This window comes from Centroberyx gerrardi, chromosome 5, assembly GCF_048128805.1.
Source record: "Centroberyx gerrardi isolate f3 chromosome 5, fCenGer3.hap1.cur.20231027, whole genome shotgun sequence".
NCBI classification, from domain to species: domain Eukaryota; kingdom Metazoa; phylum Chordata; class Actinopteri; order Beryciformes; family Berycidae; genus Centroberyx; species Centroberyx gerrardi.
The window spans coordinates 33697274-33714773 of NC_136001.1; the positions used below are offsets into that span (position 1 = coordinate 33697274).

General features: G+C 41.9%; 1 protein-coding gene across 1 annotated transcript in view; it reads right to left on the bottom strand.

Moving 5' to 3' along the window:
- Nucleotides 1–8748, bottom strand: part of pmepa1 (prostate transmembrane protein, androgen induced 1) — a 36875-nt gene extending 28127 nt beyond the window's left edge. The window contains exon 1 of the mRNA XM_071910239.2: nt 8456–8748. Within this exon, the coding sequence (XP_071766340.1) occupies nt 8456–8552 (97 nt within the window). The 5' untranslated portion in view covers nt 8553–8748. The remainder of the gene's footprint in view (nt 1–8455) is intronic.
- Nucleotides 8749–17500: the final 8752 nt, after the last annotated feature.

The following is a 17500-nucleotide window of genomic DNA, read 5'->3' on the forward strand; positions in this document are numbered from 1 at the left end:
AATATCTACATTAATTCCACCTAATTAAAGGATGAGAGATGTCTTTTTATAGTAACACACAGCGTTTACAGCGAAGTACAAGTATTCATCAGTGTTTATTCTCCAAGCTACACAGGCACAGCTCCATTTCAGTTCAGACTAATTATGAGACAGGATTATTTGTTGTTGTTGTTTTCCTTTTCAGACATTAATCACTCCAGCCATTTCCACAACAAAGACAGCCTCTCCAAACAAGACATCAAGCATTTCATTTTGGTTCAGGCTAATTCATGAAACAAAAGAGACTATTTTTTCCATGTCAGACTAGACAACTGTACAGCCACACCATTCTGGTTTAGAATAATTAATGGAAGACAAGTGACAATCAAGGCTATTCTTTATCACAAACCTCAGTCTAGGCATTTAGGAGACTACATGGACAAATAGTGACTTATCCTGGCTCAGACTAATTACTGAAACACAAGCAACACTCTTTATACATGTACACACAGACTACAATCTGGATATTTAGAAGACCAGACAACCATACAGTGATTTTGTCCGTCTCAGACTAATTAAAGAAAGACAAGTGAAATGACAATCTAGCCATTTAAAAGACTAGACTGCCAAATACTGAGGTATTCCGGCTCAGACTAATTAAAGATAGTCCAGAGATTTTTAAATAGAGCCAGACTACAATCTAGGCATTCAGAAAACAAGACAGCCAAACAGTGACTTGGCCTATTTCGGCTTAGACTAACTAATGAAACACAAGTGACTATCTAGTCCATGACCTAGCGTTTTAGAAGACTGGAAAGCCAAACAGAGATGTATTCTGGGTGAGACTAGTTAATGGACACTATATTTCATATAAGCAGAAGACAATGAAGGCATTTAGAAAACTAGACAGTCAAATAAGGACTGACTCTGCCTCAGGCTGATTAATGAAAGCAAAGAGACAGTTTTTTACTTGTAAACAGATGACAGTATGGACATTTAGAATACAACCATACAGCAACTCAACAACTCAACAGCTCAGATTAATTAACGAAAGACATGAAACCTTATTTTCACATAAGCAGACGACAACCTTGGCTTTTAGAAGACTAGACGGCCAAACTGTTTCTTATTCTGGCTCAGACTGCTTAATGCTTAACAAAGGCCAAAAGACACTTTTTTACACCTAAGCAGATTACAATCAAGCTATTTATAAGACCAGACAACCTTACAGCAATTCATTTCGACCTCTGACTAGTTAATGAAAGGCAAGAGAGAATCTATTCCATATTAGCAGATGACAATCTAGGCATTTAGTGGACTGGACGGCAAAATAGTGACTTCTTCAGGCTCAGACTAAGAAAATCCAAGAGACACATTTTTTTTTTCATATAATGAGGCGTTAATGTGGACATTAAGAATACCAGACAATCATATAACAACTTCCACCAGCTTACACTGATGACTGAAAGACAAGAGACAGTTTTTTACATGTAAACAGACGGCATTACGATAAACAGAGCAATCGTATAACAGCTTCCTCCGGCTCAGACTAATTAACAAAAGACAAGAGACACTTTATTTTCACATGAGCAGGTGACAACCTTGGCTTTTAGAAGACTAGACGGCCAAATTGTGACTAATTAAGCCAAAAGACACTTTTTTACATCTAAACACGTTACAACCAAGTTATTTATAAGACCAGACAAGCTTACAGCGATTTGTTTCTGCCTCAGACTAATTAATGAAAGACAAGAGAGGGTCTTTTCCATACCACCAGATGACAATCTAGGCATTTAGCGACCAGACAGTCATTGCATTTATATGAAAGCGCAGCCTCTCGGCCTACAGACAGTCTGTGTATGGATTTATTCACACAGCTAGACGCACACATAGGCCGGGCTTTGACTTCAGACTAATTAATGGGGCAAATATGGGTCCAACAGACTATAGGGGCCTCGCCTTAACACTGTCTAGTATGCAGATCATATGCAGAGAGCACACACACACACACACACACACACACACACACACAACCCCCAAGTGACAGTGACCTTGACCCCTAGACACACACACACGCTGCATGCATCTACATACATGCATGATTAGACCAGGCTGATGACTTTTTTGGTTCCTCTGTGTGTGTGTGTGTGTGTGTGTGTGTGTGTGTGTGTTAGATGTCTAGACCATGAAACAATGAACAGCTGAGAGGAGAGAGTAAGAAGAGGGTTAAAAAAGAGCAGTGGGGGGGAGGAAGGAGGGAAGGAAGGAAGGAAGGAAGGAAAGGAAGGGGGTAGGGGGAGAGGGAGGGAGGGGGAAAGGAAGGAAGGAAATTAAGGAATGAAGGATGGATGAGAGGAAGCTAGCAGGGAAGGAAAGAAGGACAGAAAGAAGGAAGGCAGAAGGGAGAGAAGGAAGAGAGGAAGGTAGGAGGGAAGGAAAGGACAAAAAGAAGGAAGGTAGAAGGGAGAGTGGGGAGGGAGGAGGAAAGAAAGGAAGGAAGAGAGGAAGCTAGGGGAAAGGACAGAAGGAAGATAGAGGGGGGAGAAGGAAGGGTGGAGGAAAGAAAAGGAATGGAAACCAGGATTTGAACCAAGTGAGCGGGGAAAGTAAAGAGGAAAACAGTCTTCCCTCGCTCCCTTGAGCAAGGCAGCGAACCCCCAGCCGCTCCGGCCAAGCCGCTCGGCTCCCGGTGTGCAGAAACACTTTCCCTTCATGAATCAAGTTTATCTAAAGACAGATTCCTGCCTATTTGTTGTACATGGGGATTAAAGTGATTCTGACTGTGGAGCGACGCCAGCTGTCAATCACAGCAGAGAACAAAAGGCAGAGTAGGATGTGAAAAGCTTCTGCAGAGCGCAAATACAATATCAACCTCTCTTCACCGCGAGAAAAGGCAAAATTTAGGATGATATTTCTGCTTCAGCTTTACAAATCCTCCCTCAATTGACTATTTACTGAACAACCTCACACACACACACACAGAAAATGCAGTCTCTCTCAAACTGCACAGACGCATACAAACACACACACACACACACGCACACACACACACACAGTACTGAGACATAGCCAGACAGAGAGGTTTACATAATAAGTCTAGGAGGCCAGCCAGAACAGACTCAATCATTTAATTTCCATGATTCACTGAGTGAGAGTGAGAGAGAGAGGGAGAGGAGGAGGGGGGGGGGGGGGTGCGAGAGAGAGAGATGCAGACAGAGAGAGAGAGAAAGAGAGAGAAAAGAGAAAGCAGACAAAACAAATCAGTGAGCAAACAGAGAAAGAAACAGAAAGAAAAACAAGAAAGATAGAGAAACACCGCCTAACAACTGAATGCCCACACGCACACACACACACACACACACGCACACACACACACACACACTTCAGCACTCTGAAAGCGATACTAGCACAAACCAAACACCAACATTAATAGCAGCATCATGCTTTGATGAAGTCTTACATGTCCCAACATGTCAGCCTGACGCTGTCCATCAGTTAAAACATGGTTTCACTCAGACTAAGCCTGGTCTATCTTTTGTTGCTTTTGTTTTAATTTCAGTGTTGGATTCGTTGGAACATTTTCCACATTTTTATGCTCATTATATGCTCATATCTGATTTTTGGGATGGCTGTTCACATCTACTCTAGGATGTAACCCATATCTGATAAAGAGTAACGATAACAAAAGAAGTTTTTGTAGCTAGGCTTCTCCCGCTTGTTTCATCACACTGCGGTTACAGTCTGTGCCTTCCAGTTTTGACTGAACTGAGGCGTTTCCTCAAATACCAATCAAGTCGCTCTTTGTCTTTCTCTCCATTGTTGTGTCTGGTTGTCCTCCATGCTGAGGCTGCTCGGCCAAACTGTCAAAATTATAATAATTATCTCAGGTGAATAATGTAAGGTTTACTTATTGTCATGGCAACGCTGACAAATTCTGACCTGAGCGTTCAAATACAAGTCGCATGTAGGTCGCATGCCTTGGGATCTGATTTTGTACTAAATATCCACGTGGTTCAGATCAGAACTGAAACAATGCGACTCCATGCAGCTTTTTGCTCTTCACTCTGATTAGAAAACATCAGATCTGAGTGACATCGAGGGGAAAAAAAATCAACATTGGGAAACTTTTAGCTGCAGTGTGAACGTGTGTTAGATCAGTCTGGAGCATGATTTGTGTAAAATACTGTATGTCTTCTCAGTTTAGGCATTTGTGAGCAGGTGAGCAGGACCTGTGGCCTAACAGTTACAGGACGCTCTGTCTCGTATTGTTCCTGCGCCCGGGGCTGCGGTCCCTCCCTCTCCACCCAGGAACACACTCTGCTTCTTTCCCTAGAATTCAATAACCAGAATAAATACCACTACCCTCCAGCTGAACCCACACACACACACACACACACACACACACACACACACACACACACATCTCACCCAGTCTGTCACAATGGCCAGCATAAATGTTATCCACAGGGTGTGTGTGTGTGTGTGTGTGTCTTTGTCAGTGTCTGTGTGTGCGTGTATTCACTGGGAAAAAGCTAAAATGTGTGTTTCTGTGTATGTGTGTGTGTGTGTGTGTGTGTGTGTGTGTGTTAGACATCCAGACATGTAGTAACAAATATACAGGGAAACCAAGCTGCTGGTAGGAAATGATTCTCAAGAACTGATACCAGCCATGACTTCACCTCACACACACACACACACACACACACACACACATACATCTGTTCTGAGCGGCAGACGTTGCTAGTCAAAGTACATGACATCACCATTACTCACAGGCTAGCCGTGTGTGTGTGTGTGTGTGTGTGTGTGTGTGTGCTCTCCTATATGTCAGAGGGTGTAACAGGTATATGTAACCCTACAATTACAACCTCACAGATCCGGATGGAGAGATGGAGAGAAGAGAAAGAAAGAGAGAGGGAAGGAGGTATAGACGGATAAGTGATAGTTTGACGTGAGTCAGGGTCTCTGCAGGTCCTTAAAAAGTCTGGAAACCTCTGACATTCTCTGAATTCAAAGCCTTAAAAAGTATAAAAATGGCTAAAATCCAGTTATTAGAGGTCTGATTTTTCTCCATGTAATGTCAGGTTTCTTAGATACAGGTTAGTAGTTCAATCTGCATCCTGTCTGCTTTACTAAACACAGCTGGAGTTCATGTTCCTTAATTAATTTCCTGGTGGCTTCTTGTTCTGCCCAATTATAGTTTAACAACTTCTTCGCAATTAGCTATGTTCAGTCAGAATAGACTGGTCTGCCAGCATTCTTTCTTTATATTGGTCTTAAATTCTATTCTAAGTACTGAGTCACTACTCAACCAGGACTCAGCTTAGTTGCTTAACCGTGTTAGCTAATTAGTCTGTTAGCTACGAGCTAGCTACTTTTCTTTGAATTCCTGGATTAGCGATGTTCAATCAGAAATAGGCTGGTTTTGCTAGCTTTTGGTTGTTAAACTGGTCTTAAATTCAATTACAGTCTTAAATTTGTCTTTCTGAAACCATTCATCTAAAGTAAGGAAACACCTCCAGCTGTTTTTGGGCAGTCTGTTGCTGACCTAGCCAAATTATGCTTCTTGGACCACCTATGGGTGCTTATGGGGGTTCTCAGCAAAATTAACTGTTTATTTTCACTATTTTTTTCAGTCAGTGTAAGTAAGTCCATTGAGAATGTATAAGAAAGACTATTTTGAGCGAAGGTTTAACTTGCACTGTTATCTAGCCATTACAGGCGGTTATGGCCCAAAAGGGGAGGGGTTCGATTCCCACTGAGCCACCCATGCTAACAATGTGCACAGTCATAGCACTGTAAGGCACTTTGAATACAAGTGTGCACCAAATGGTACATGTCTCACAGTCTGCTGAGTCACATGGAATATCTCTCTCCAGCACTTTACAGTCTGTTCCTATCCCTTTGTTCAACTTCTCTGTCTGTTTCTGTTGTTTCATCCTGTTTCCAACGCTCTAACACCTTTTCCTCTCTCCTCTCCCTCTCATGTATTTCGGTATTATTCTCTCTCTCCCATCTTCTTTCTCCCTCTCTGGTTTATCGGTTTCCCTCCCTCTGTCTTCCAGACTAAACATCACGTCTTTTCCCAGACAGAGGAACAGTGTGTGTGTGTGTGTGTGTGTGTGTGTGTGTGTGTGTGTGTGTGTGTGTGTGTGGCTGGCTGCTTTTCATTATCACAGAGAACAGGCTGTAACTGGTGGTATAACAGTGATATTGTGGTGGTGTTAGAAACAAACGGTCAATGATAATGGTGACTGACAACAATCAGTGTAACAAAATACACAGGCTTTATTGTGCAATGTGTGTGTGTGTGTGTGTGTGTGTGTGTGTGTGTGTGTGTTTATAGGTGTCTGTCTGCCTGGCTCTATTATTCTCTGGTGTCTACATGTCTAGCCAATTAATCTGCATTCACTTTGGTGTTTCAAATGAATTAGTTATTACTACTATGACTACAACGATACTGCTAATACTACAACTATTACTACTACAACAACTACTACTACTACTACTGCTATGATTACTACTGCTATTACTGCTACAAGGCTACTACTACTACGACCATTACCACTGGTACTACTACTACTACTATTATTACTAGTGCTGGTACTACTGCTATTACTACTACTAATGCTAACTGATAATCATCTTCATCATCATCATCTAATATCCCACAGATCAAAAAGCAACAAAACTAATTTGTGGTGTTAATTGTACTCCATACTTCCTACATTTCACACACTTCCCTGTCCAAACAGATGAATCATGCTACCTGACCAGCCGGCTTTCTCCTTCAACTAGTCTGGTCAAAGCTGTCTGAGTCAGCCCTGCTGTTGACCTCAGCTGGTCACACACACACACACACACACACACACAGACACACACACACACACACGCACACACACAAGCAGACTAAGCTTTTATCCAAATTACCTGCAGTATACTATACATTGTCATAATCGGCATCCCAGTGAGAATGAAACTAACACCAGCAGTGTTACTAACTCAATGAGGTGCACACACACACACACACACACACACACACACGTACACACACATACACACACAGCAGCGCACATGAACATATAGCGTAATTAACACAGAGAGAGATACACACCTACACGCACACACAGCCTACATAAACACACATAAACACACACACACAAACACACGGTGGGATTTCCCGGATACGGCCACACACACACACACACACACACACACACACACACACGCACGCACACACACACACACACACACACACACACACACACACACACACACACACACACACAGGCAGGCAGACGGCTAGACGTCTGGCTTTGCTCGAATGACGAAGCGACGACAAACTTCAACTCCCCCTTTTCCACCAAGCAAACCACCTTTTCCTCCGATATTCTGCTCCAAATCTCCTCTACAACAACTCTCTGACGGTTTTAACACACTTTACCCGCCGGTTTGAGGTTATTCTTTATGTCAAAAGACAGTGAAAAGTCAGATCTTTTCGAGAAAGTGGAGCAAAAGCAGACATAACGCCGACATAACGAGTCGACCCGAACCAGACTGCTGCTGCGATGATCGAAAAATGACATTATCTATCAGAAACAGAGGGCTAAAACAGTCTACATGCCAGATAACATAGTTAAAAACAGTCTGACAATTATAATAATGAAGTAAAATAGACTACATAATGATCGCAGTGCTTCGGAAAGAGGTGGGAAGCTCGTACGTTAAAGTCAATGAAACAAAAACTAGCATTACATTTCCAAATCAGGGAGTTCAAACCGTCTACAAACCATAAAACTAGTAATAAAGTGTTTAAATACGACCAAATCAGGCAATTTACTTATTCGCATAGATTGTAAAGGGATGGGAAGCTTGTAGACTAACATTATTTATCAAAAACACGGAGGTTAAAGGGTGCATAAAGAACAAAAATGATCAAGTCTGAAATGTAAAAATTGAGCTATTTGCTGATTTCCACGGTTGGGAAAGAGGTGTAAAGCCTGTAGAGACGAGTCGGTGAGGCAGAAAGTAGCTTCATTTATCAAAACTAAAGGGTGTAAACTGTCACGAAACCTAAAAACATGGCAATAAATGCGAAGAATATTAAAAAGTTGAGCTAATTTGTGATTTCCATAGGTTGGAAAGAGGTGGAAAGCTTGCAGATACAAGTCGGCGAAACAAAAACTAGCATTATTTGTCCAAACCAGTGGGTTTAAACAGTCGACAAACCATAAAAATCCAGTTAAAAATGACCTAATTTTTTTTTTTAATTAAGCTAATTTTCTCATTTCCACCGTCTGCGAAGAGGTGTAAAGCTTTGCAGATACGAGCCGGCGAGACAAAAACTAGCTAACATTATCCTCCAAAACAGGGGGTGTACACGGTCCCAACCCCAAAACATAGTTACAAGACAGTCTGTCAGTTAGACAAGAAAACAAACAATACAAAATAATATTAAAAAATACAAGTTACTTACTGATTTCCATGCTCTGGAGCGAGGTGTACCGCTTGCAGTTACAAGTACAGGAGACATTGGCGGCGGTGGCGTTTAAAACACCCATCAAGTTCAACATTTAAAGCGGCCAAAAACAGACATAAATACTTCAGAAGAGAGAGGGCTGGGGGAGAAAAGACGACTGGGAGGAGGGGAGAAGACAAAAAACACCCCAAAAAAACCAAGAAAATCCTCCTTTTTCCCTTTTTCTTTCTCCCCAGCTTCCTCTCCTCCCCTCCGGTCCGTCCGTCCTCCTCTGCTTCGGTTCTCTTCTCTTTTTCTCCACCTCCAGTATCTATCTATCTATCTATCTATCTATCTATCTATCTATCTACCTATCTATCTATCTATCGGCTTACCGGAGAAGTGTAGCCGTTAAAATGTAGTTTAAATGTTGGCTATAAACCGTTCCCCGTCCGGTTCCGTCCGTTGGAAAAAATCAGGTTAAATAGTTCCGTGTTTCCCCTGTGTGACCGGCAGACTGAGCCGCTAACGGACGTCTGGTACACTCTCTCTCTCTCTCTCTCTCTCTCTCTCTCTCTCTCTCTCTCTCTCTCTCTCTCTCTCTCTCTCTCTGTGCGTGTGTGTGTGTGTGTGTGTCTGAGTGTCTCTCTCTCTCTCTCTCCTGTCTCTCTCTCTCTCTCTCTCTCTCTCTCTCTCTCTCTCTCTCTCTCTCTCTGTCTCTCTCTCAATTTCAATTTCAACTTGCTTTACTGGCATGACATGTAATGTGTGTTGCCAAAGCATAGAGGGGAATATAATAGATACAGTATGAGAATGATGATAACAATAACATCTGTTAATGACAACGGATTAGAGAAAAGATTATTAAAAGTGAAGATACAAATTGCATATATATGAGTCTGAGTCTCTCTCTCTCTCTCTCTCTCTCTCTCTCTCTCTCTCTCTCTCTCTCTCTCTCTAAATTCAATACAATTCTGTTGCCATAGCAGAACGTCACCAACATAAACAATGAAATAATAGAAAAATTAATAAAAAGTAATATTGTCCAGTATATTGAGTAAAACTGACAAAATACGTAGCACATAAAGGTAAATAAAAGGAAAGAAAATGCTCATTACATAATACAGTTCTATACAGTGTAAAAGTCAAATAAATGGTAGTCTTACATTGAAGCATGTCTTATATATATGTAACTGCATAGTGGTGACATGCAGTCTCTCTCTCTCTCTCTCTCTCTCCTCTCTCTCTCTCTCTCTCTCTCTCTCTCTCTCTCTCTCTCTCTCTCTCTCTCCCTCTCTAAAACAATATTGCAAAAGCATCAAACATTTAAAGATAATCATTTGTACATTAAATTAAATCTCTCTTTCCTGCTGTATCAGTGTGTGCATGTGGCAGTGTGTTTGTGTATGTATGTGTGTGTTTCAGTGTGTGTGTGTGTGTGTGTTTCTGTGGGTGTGTGTGTGTTTCAGAGTCGTATCTCTCTCTCTGTTCCTCTATGTCTTCATGTCTCACTTTCAATTCAATTCAATTCAGTTTAAATGACCTTTATTGGCACGAAATACAAAAATGATTATTGCCAAAGCAAAGTCAACAAATTCAAATTCAAAATGACAGGAATCAAACTTCACCATACAGCAGTACCAAGAAACAATACATATACAATAGATATGCTATTCAATTAGTTTTTTAATTTATATATTTAGCATTCTTAAAGTGTTGGTCATGCATTTATTTTCTTTTTCACAGTGTCAGTGGTGCCTCTGAGACGATGACAACACTCCTTTCTTTCTCCCAGAATATATTGGAGTTTTTTATTTGCGGGGAGGTTTTTCCAAACACTGTATTACATGTAGTTTTGAATTTGGGGAGGTAAATATCTCTGACTGCTGCAGAATTAGAGGAAGTGCAGCTCTGTGTCCAGCTCTCCTCTCTCTCTCTGTCTCAGTTTCAATTTCAACCAGCTGTATCGGCATGACAAGTAATTCATATGTTGACATATAATGTTAACAACAGAGGTGTGACCAAGTCAACTCTGCTCGAGTCCCAAGTCAGTCTCAAGTCTCGAGGCACAAGTGTCAAGTCAAGTCCCAAGTCTAAATGTAGATTACCAAATCAAGTCCAAGTCAAGTCCAAGTCATTAATGTCAAGTCTCAAGTCTAAATGTAGAACAGCAAGTCAAGTCAGAACAAATCAAGAGTCCAGTATCAATTTAATATCTTAAAGAAAACTAAATATCTAGGACTTTTCAATGCAATATGGTTTTAATAGGATAAAAACTTGGTAAGAGCATCATGAGTTTGATTTCTATAATCAGTTTCAACTTCAATAAATTCAATCATTCCATACAAATTCAGAAAACAGAATTTAAATTCAGTCGTCCGCTGGAACAAATCTCATCACTTTCAATCTAAGTCATTTACACAAACACAAGATCTCAAGTCAAGACTTTAGAAACCTTTTCAAGTCATCAAAGTACAAGTCAGAGTCAAGTCCCAAGTCACCAGAACCCAAGTCAAGTCGAGTCTCAAGTCTTCTCTTCATGCATCAAGTCAAGTCTCAAGCTATTAAAATGGTGACTGGAGTCCAAGTCATGTGACTCGAGTCCCCGCCTCTGGGTAAACAATAATAATCATAAACAAACAAAATGATTAATACTTAAAACAAACTGTAAAGAATAACTGTAAACTGTAACTGTATAACTGTCTCTCTCTCTCAAACAGCTTTATTGGATGACTGTTAGGATACAATGTTGCAAAAGCAGTATGGACTCTGTATAGTAATACATTGTATCAATATACATATGATATATGATTAAGATGCAAAAAGACAATAAAAAGGAAACAATGAAACAGAGAAAAGGAAACTTTTATACTTGTAACTGCCATTTACAGTCATATATATTTACAGTCATATACATCAATGTTAATCAGAATGTGTTGAATGCTGTAAAGCTGGTATGTATAAACATGGCATCATATCTCCAAGGATCACAGCTAGTAAAGAAAAACTTTTTTTATGTTTTAAAAATTTACAAAGAATATTTTTCTGATGGTTTCATATTTTTGGCAATTAATTAAATCACAGGAGGCTAATGTGTCTATGTTTCTCTCTCTCTCTCACTTTAATCCCATCTCTCTCTCTCTCTCTCTCTCTAATGTGAGGTAACACTAAATTTCCCCAAACAGCTGACTTTGTGCGTGTGCGTGTGTGTGTGTGTGTGTGTGTGTGGGCGGGGCCACAGAGCCAGACAGCATGACGTCAGCGTCAGGACTGACAGGCCTCGGGGACCAATGAGGTTGGACTGTAACAGTCTGTCTCCTGCTGCAGCTTTCTAATTAGACTGCTACAGTTCACAGCTGCAGGTTACAGTGGCTGAGGCGGAGTTTACTGACCAACTGCTGCTGATAGCCCTGATCCTAATCATTTAGAACAAAAATCACCTGAAATTCTTTGCTTTGTATTTAATTAATTTTGTATTTAACCAAAAAAAGTACAGAGAGAAACACAACAATTGTTTTGGAAGCATGTATTTAGCTGACAGTCTAACAGTGTGAGTGACAGTGACGCAGCAGGAAGGGTTCGATGCCTTGCTGAGGCACACAGGCTGCTGAGGGGTTTGAACCTGTGACCTTTCAGTTACTGAACCATCTTTCCAGCTGTAAGGCCGCACTGCCACCAACAAACAGGTTTCACAGCAGTCTGTCATTTTCTGCTGTAAAACAAATACTTGTGATTATCATTTAACATAACTCATCTCCATATTGCGTGTATTTACATTGAATTATAAGATAAACTCAGTCAATTATAATTACCTGTGTTGACTTGTATTGGATGGTGGGGTAAAGTTTGATATTACAGTCAAACCTTAATACTACCATTGATTTAAATAGGTATGGTATGATAACAGTACATCCACAAAACTAACTAGCTTACCATTTATTTAAATATGATGGTAGGGTGACAGTATATTCACCTATCAGCCTGATTACCATTGTGTTCAATAGGATGTTGGGATGACAGTATATCCACATAATTGCCTGACTACCACTTATTCAAATAGGACAGTATGGTAACTACTTCCACCTATCAGCCCTACCATTGATTTCCATAGGATGATGGGGTGACAGTAGAACCACCTATCAGCCTAACTACCACTGACTTTAGTAGGTCTAATTACAGATGATTGAAATACAATGGTAGGGTGATGGCATATTCATCTATAAGCATAACTGCCATTGATTTCAATAGGATGGTGTGGTGACTGGGCTGCTGTCACACCGGTGGGAGACAGTCAGGGTCTCTGCCGCCCCCTGCTGGGCTGCAGCAGCACTGACAGCAGCCAGCAGGCCTGTTCAGAGGGGGACAAAATAACAGAAACACTTCAAGACATATGAATATTAAGGAATAGAGCCGCCGTTTGCCTTCAGAACAGCTTCAGTCCCTCTTGCACTGCTGTCGTCAAGTGTGTTAGTGGGATACTGGACCATGTTTCAGGAAGGGAGAGGGAGGAGGGATGAAGGAGGTGGAAATCTACTCTCACAGTCACTAACAGAAGGCTAAAGGCTTGGTCACATCTGATTTCGCCCCAACAAATTGTTTTCGCTCTCTGTGATTAAAAAGGATATGATGTCATGTATGACATCATATCGGAGGCGTCCTGGCGGCTCAGTGGTCTAAGGTGCATACCATGTAAAAGGCGACGTCCTGGGTTTGAATCTCTCAATCTCTCAGTCAAGACCTTTGTCAAGTCATCCCCCTCTCTAATCCTGTCTGTCTCTCTCTACTCTGAACTATGTAATAAAGGCGAAAATGAAAAGAAAAAAAAAAAAAACATTTGAGGAGGGTGTTAATAGCTACTTAGCTACTAGCATGCTAGTTAAAGTAACTTAAAAACATTTACTAAATCATTATGTCCCATCTGGTCCTGCCTCAGACTGACTGAAGCCATGCTGCTTCTCTTCTTTGCTTGTTTCTGTTGCTAAAGCAGTGTTGTATAAAACTGGATGATGAGACTTTGCCACGATTACAGACTCCTCCATGTTGGATTCTCCTTCAGAGGTTTTGCCCAAAGCAGCGTTTCTGTAGGGAGCTGAGGTGGACGTCCTACCAGCATCTGCCCGATATGAACACGGCACAACGTCCTACTTTGGGATGTTCCAAATACGTAGCCGAGAACTTTCAGTCGCTCATCTGAACTCTAGCTAACGCTGCACCATGAAAATTTTATAGCTAGTGATAGTTATGTTTTTTTAAGCTGTGTGTGTGGTGTCATGAACCAAAAACACTCTCAATCCATTTTTCCACGTTCATTTTCCAGCATCTCTCTGAGCCTTACCAAGAACAGGCCGTTTCTGTCGCCGTGTCTTTAAGGCTCATTAATATTAACGACCCCTCTGTTCCGATTGGCTAACCGTTTCAAGAGTGAAACGTGAGACGTCGCGGCCCGGCAGCTACAGGTAGGGAAAACTCTCCGGTAATAAACGATGACGACCGCTCGACCGCTTTGAAAAAAACACTTTGTTAGTCTATTATTTCTTACAAAAATGATAATGAGCGAACCTTTGTGACGCCACAAAGTTACGGAAGTCCAAACGGCTCGTTTAGAGGCTCGCTTTTCTAATATGGATTGTGTGGATTTAGTTGGCGACCGTGCGTTTTGATACTTTCACCATGTTTAGATAGACCATCCAACTCCTTTATCATCACAGAGGCAAGGGGAGTCCTGCTTTACATGATATGGGAGCTTTAAAAGTTACAAAAATGTGTCCGTCTGTAACTGTGTACCTGTGGGAGCCGCAAGATGATTTTCAACACAATCTATTGCTTTGTTTAGTTGATATGCCTACTTGTCCGCCCCATGTCTATGGAAAATCGCGCTAGCCGCCTAGCCGCTAGTAAACCAGTGGGCGGTCTTGATTAACTTCGGCTCCTATTGACCAGCTGTGTAAAGTGGCAAATTTACAGGTGTGCGAACACGTTTGGTTTTCAATGGAAGTGGATGAGAGGCGAAGCAGATCTTCACGCACTTTGGTGACGTATCGGCCGGCGGTGTTCGGTGTGTGTCGGACACATTCAGCCTCCTGCGCAGAGCTCTTCATGTGCTGCATCAGCAGGACTCAGCCCCTCTGTCTGTCTGTCTGTTATTGTCTGTACAAGGACTCAGCACAGACAGCAGCAGTGAGTGTCATTAGTGACCTAGACAGCGATAGTGGAGCTGGTGGTGAGTCAGTTTACCGTCAGTTTACCATCTAAAGGGGCTGAGTCACCGTACAGGACGCCCAGGTGTGGTCACTCTCTCTCTCTCTCTCTCTCTCTCTTTGTCTCTCTCTCTCAGCCTCTAATTGAAGCCTGAAGTGTTTGGGCTCGCTCGCTCGCTCTCTTTTTGTCTCTCTCTGTGTGTGTGTGTGTGTGTGAGTGTCTCTCTCTCTCTGTGTGTGTCTATTTATCACTATTTCTCTTTGTCTCAGTCTATCACTCGCTCTGTGTGTGTGTGTGTGTGTGTGTGTGTGACTATCCATTAGTCTTTGTTTCTCTCTCTTTCTATTGATCACTCTTTTTCTTTGTCTGGTCTCTGTCGTCTCACTCTCTCTCTCTCCCTGTGTGTGTGTGTGTGTGTGTGTGTGTGTCCATTAGTCTTTCTCTGTCCATCTCATCTCTCTCTCTCTTTCTTTGTCTATCACTCTCTCTCAGTGTCTATCTCCTTGCTTGTTTTTCACTCTCTTTGTCTGTCTTTTTCTTGTTTTCTCTCTTTCTGTGCGTGTCTATCACTCTTTCTCTATGTCAATCACCCGTCTCTCTCTCTCTCTCTCTCTCTCTCTCAGCATCTATCTGTCTCTCTCACTCTCTGATCTCTTTTATTCCCTCTCTTTCATTCTCTCTCTCTGTCTGTCAGTTCAATTCAATTCACTGTTCTTTATTGACATGACAAACAAACAATAATGCATGTAAAAAGAAATTAATCAACATTTTAGAAATTCTCTCTCTCTCTCTCTCTCTCTCTCCCTCTCTCTCTTTGTCTCTTTCTTGTCTCTGTACATCTTTTTATTCCTCTCAGTCTGTCTTTCTGTCTCTATCCTTAACCAAATCTCTCACTCTCTCTCTGAATTTGTCTCTACCCCTTTTTCATTTTCTCCCTCTCTCTCTCATTTTCAATTTAATTCAATTTGACACGCTTTATTAGCACGAAAGTAGAGTGCAGAATTGCCAAAACAAAGATAAAAGATCAACATCTCTCTCTCTCCCCCTCTCTCTCTCTCTCTCCCTCTCTCTCTCTCTCCCTGTCTCTCTCTATGTCTCTCGGCCCAGGTGTGTGCTGGTCTCTGTCTAAAGCCTGTGTTCATGGTAATAGCCGTCGGAGTCTTAGGCGGCGGCCAATCCCGTCGCAGGTGGGATTAAACAGGGATTAAGCGTGTTTGTCGGTGAAAGCAGACAGACAGACTCGCACTAATCTGACTTCAGCCCCGCGCCGCAAAACAACGGCTTGAGCAATCCCACTCTCCCATGACCGCACTGTGTGTGTGTGTGTGTGTGTGTGTGTGTGTGTCTGTGTGTGTTCTTCTATCCTTATTAGGACCAAATGTCATCTAAAGGATAAGTGGACAGGTGAGGATATTTTGTCGGCCCTCATTTCTATACAAGGGGTTAGGATTAGGATTTTGGGTTTAGGTTAAAGGGGAAATAAGTGAGTCTTTCCTGCCCTTTTTCTGCCCCAATGAGTGTGTGGCTATCTTTCCCTTTTTGCTTCAGTAGGCTACATCTTTATAGCCAGCACCTCCCTTATTGGTGTGCGTTTTTGTCTTTTTATACCATTGCACAAACAGACCATAATATACAGTATCTCCCTGCTCAAGTGATGTCAGGTCGTACTTTTCTCAGAGTTGGGAATACGTCACAACTCAAGCCATCTGAGCTTTATGGTCGGAAAATTGGAGAAAAGATGGAGTTGAGTGTCTGCTGTTTACACTGCTTAAACTGTTTACACACACTGCAGCCTTCGAGGCTAACGTTAGCAATCGAGCTAGCGATAGCCTAGTCGGCCAATTCCTGCTGCAGCTACAATCCCGATTTCTCCGACTTGATCAGCCGGCATAATAAGGTGTTCATGTGGCACTTACTGATCGGAAACTCATTCAGACGGTGAAGCCAACACCGGCTGAATGGAGGGTCTGTGGGGGCTGACAGGGTTGTTGATCAGCACCAGTGACTCAAGTCTCAAACAGCCTTAAAGAGCTGCTAACCCTAAAAGAATGTAATTAGTCTGGGTTTCAATGGAGAGTTTTACGGTAAAGACACACTGCAAGCGGTTTCTCCAGGCGACCGCACCGCCTCCATTCATTTTCAGTAAGCGTCAAACCGCTTGCATGGAGCATGATGGGATAGCAGGCGGTGCGGTGGGAAAAGTTGAAATCAGAACTTTAACCCTCAAGGCGGCAGAAAACCAACCACATCTGAGCAAAACGTGTCCAAATCAACTATAGTTATAGTTATAGTTAGTTATAGTTCCACTTTCTCATCATGGAGGAGAAGCTGATGATCACTGCAAACACGCCGTATCTCTGTAGATAACAGCATCTCTCTGCAGCAACAGCAACGATTTCCCTCCATTGATCCATGGCAGAGAATAAAGCAAAAAGTCGGCTACTTTTACTTTTGTTTTATATTTAATGCGATGCCATCCAGTCAAGCGGGAACATGTGAACGCATGTGATATGCCCACAAGCAGCCGATTCTCTCTGCGTTTGTGTCCTGATGGTCTCAGTGCTGTTTCAGAGGCTTTTCCAGCCTGGCAGCAATAACATTATGAATACATTTTTTGGCATTAAAATTGTCTAATTTAAAGATACTGAATATCAGCACAAAATATCAGCTATCGGCGACTTCAGTCTAAAAATATCAATATCAGTATCAACCTTCAAAAACCAACATCGGTCAAATGCTAGATTGTCTGCCCCCTTTTTCAAATGAACTGCAGGACTCTGTTAGAAATTAAAGGACTAGTCTACTTTTCAGGAGTTTGGCTGATTGGTCACTTTACCCAATATGTGACGACAGGATTGACACCAA